The 882-nt window shown below is 41.2% G+C and overlaps 1 protein-coding gene across 3 annotated transcripts in view; it reads left to right on the forward strand.

The window, feature by feature from the left end:
* LOC119585021 (microtubule-associated protein RP/EB family member 3-like) overlaps nucleotides 1-882 on the forward strand; it is a 46,883-nt gene that overhangs the window by 11,460 nt on the left and 34,541 nt on the right. For all 3 annotated transcript variants that reach the window (XM_037933635.1, XM_037933637.1, XM_037933638.1), the window contains exons 5-7: nucleotides 50-206; nucleotides 366-463; nucleotides 625-777. In XM_037933635.1, coding sequence (XP_037789563.1) covers nucleotides 50-206; nucleotides 366-463; nucleotides 625-777 — 408 coding nt within the window. The remainder of the gene's footprint in view (nucleotides 1-49; nucleotides 207-365; nucleotides 464-624; nucleotides 778-882) is intronic.

The raw sequence follows: 882 nt of genomic DNA on the forward strand, positions 1-882 counted from the left end.
GACTTTATCTTGTCTTTTAATAAGCTTATTTATATTCTTGTGATTTCAGTGGTTTAAGAAATTCTTTGATGCTAATTATGATGGAAGTGAATATGATGCAGTAATGGCAAGAGGAGGGGACATTTTAGGCAAGAGTAGTGCCTCGGCACCTCGTAAAGCTGCAGCTTCCATCGGTGGACCAAGGTCAATGGGGCGGCCAGCTGGAGGTATTGTCCTAATTTAGATATATTCTGAGAAAAATGCCTGGAAATTCCCTTGAATGCTGAGATAATTGTTCTCTGATGAAGGGACTTGTCTGAATATATTGATTTTTAAAAGATTTTGTCAATGGAAATATATATTCATTATTTACTCGCTGTTTGTAGGTATGCGGCAAGCAGCCCCAACACGCATTGCTGCCCGACCAGCTGCCAATAGATCACCAGGAATGAATAATGCACAGGTGGAAGAACTGTCAGCTCAGGTATGAATGTGGATTGTGTGGCTGGACTTAATTGCTTTACTTCTCGATTTCACATGATTGTAAGCATTTTTTTTACAGGTATTGTTGTTATTCGGAAATTTGCTTTCAGTTTAATGTTCACAAGTAGAGAGAAAATGCATTGATGTATTCTTATGTTGCAGTTGATGGACATGAGATTGACCGTGACTGGCCTGGAGAAGGAGCGCGACTTCTACTTTGGAAAACTGAGAGACATCGAGGTACTATGTCAAGATGAAGGGGAACAGGCGCCGCCCATCATCCAAAAGATCTTGGACATCCTGTATGCTACTGAGGTAAGTCTGCCATAGAGGCCCTCTGCACTATACATCTCCTTGTAGGTAAGGTCAAATATTTCTTCATTTCCTCCTTACCCCTTGGCCTAGAACTATCTTTAGTGC

The sequence above is a fragment of the Penaeus monodon genome, chromosome 19 (genome assembly GCF_015228065.2).
Source record: "Penaeus monodon isolate SGIC_2016 chromosome 19, NSTDA_Pmon_1, whole genome shotgun sequence".
NCBI lineage: Eukaryota > Metazoa > Arthropoda > Malacostraca > Decapoda > Penaeidae > Penaeus > Penaeus monodon.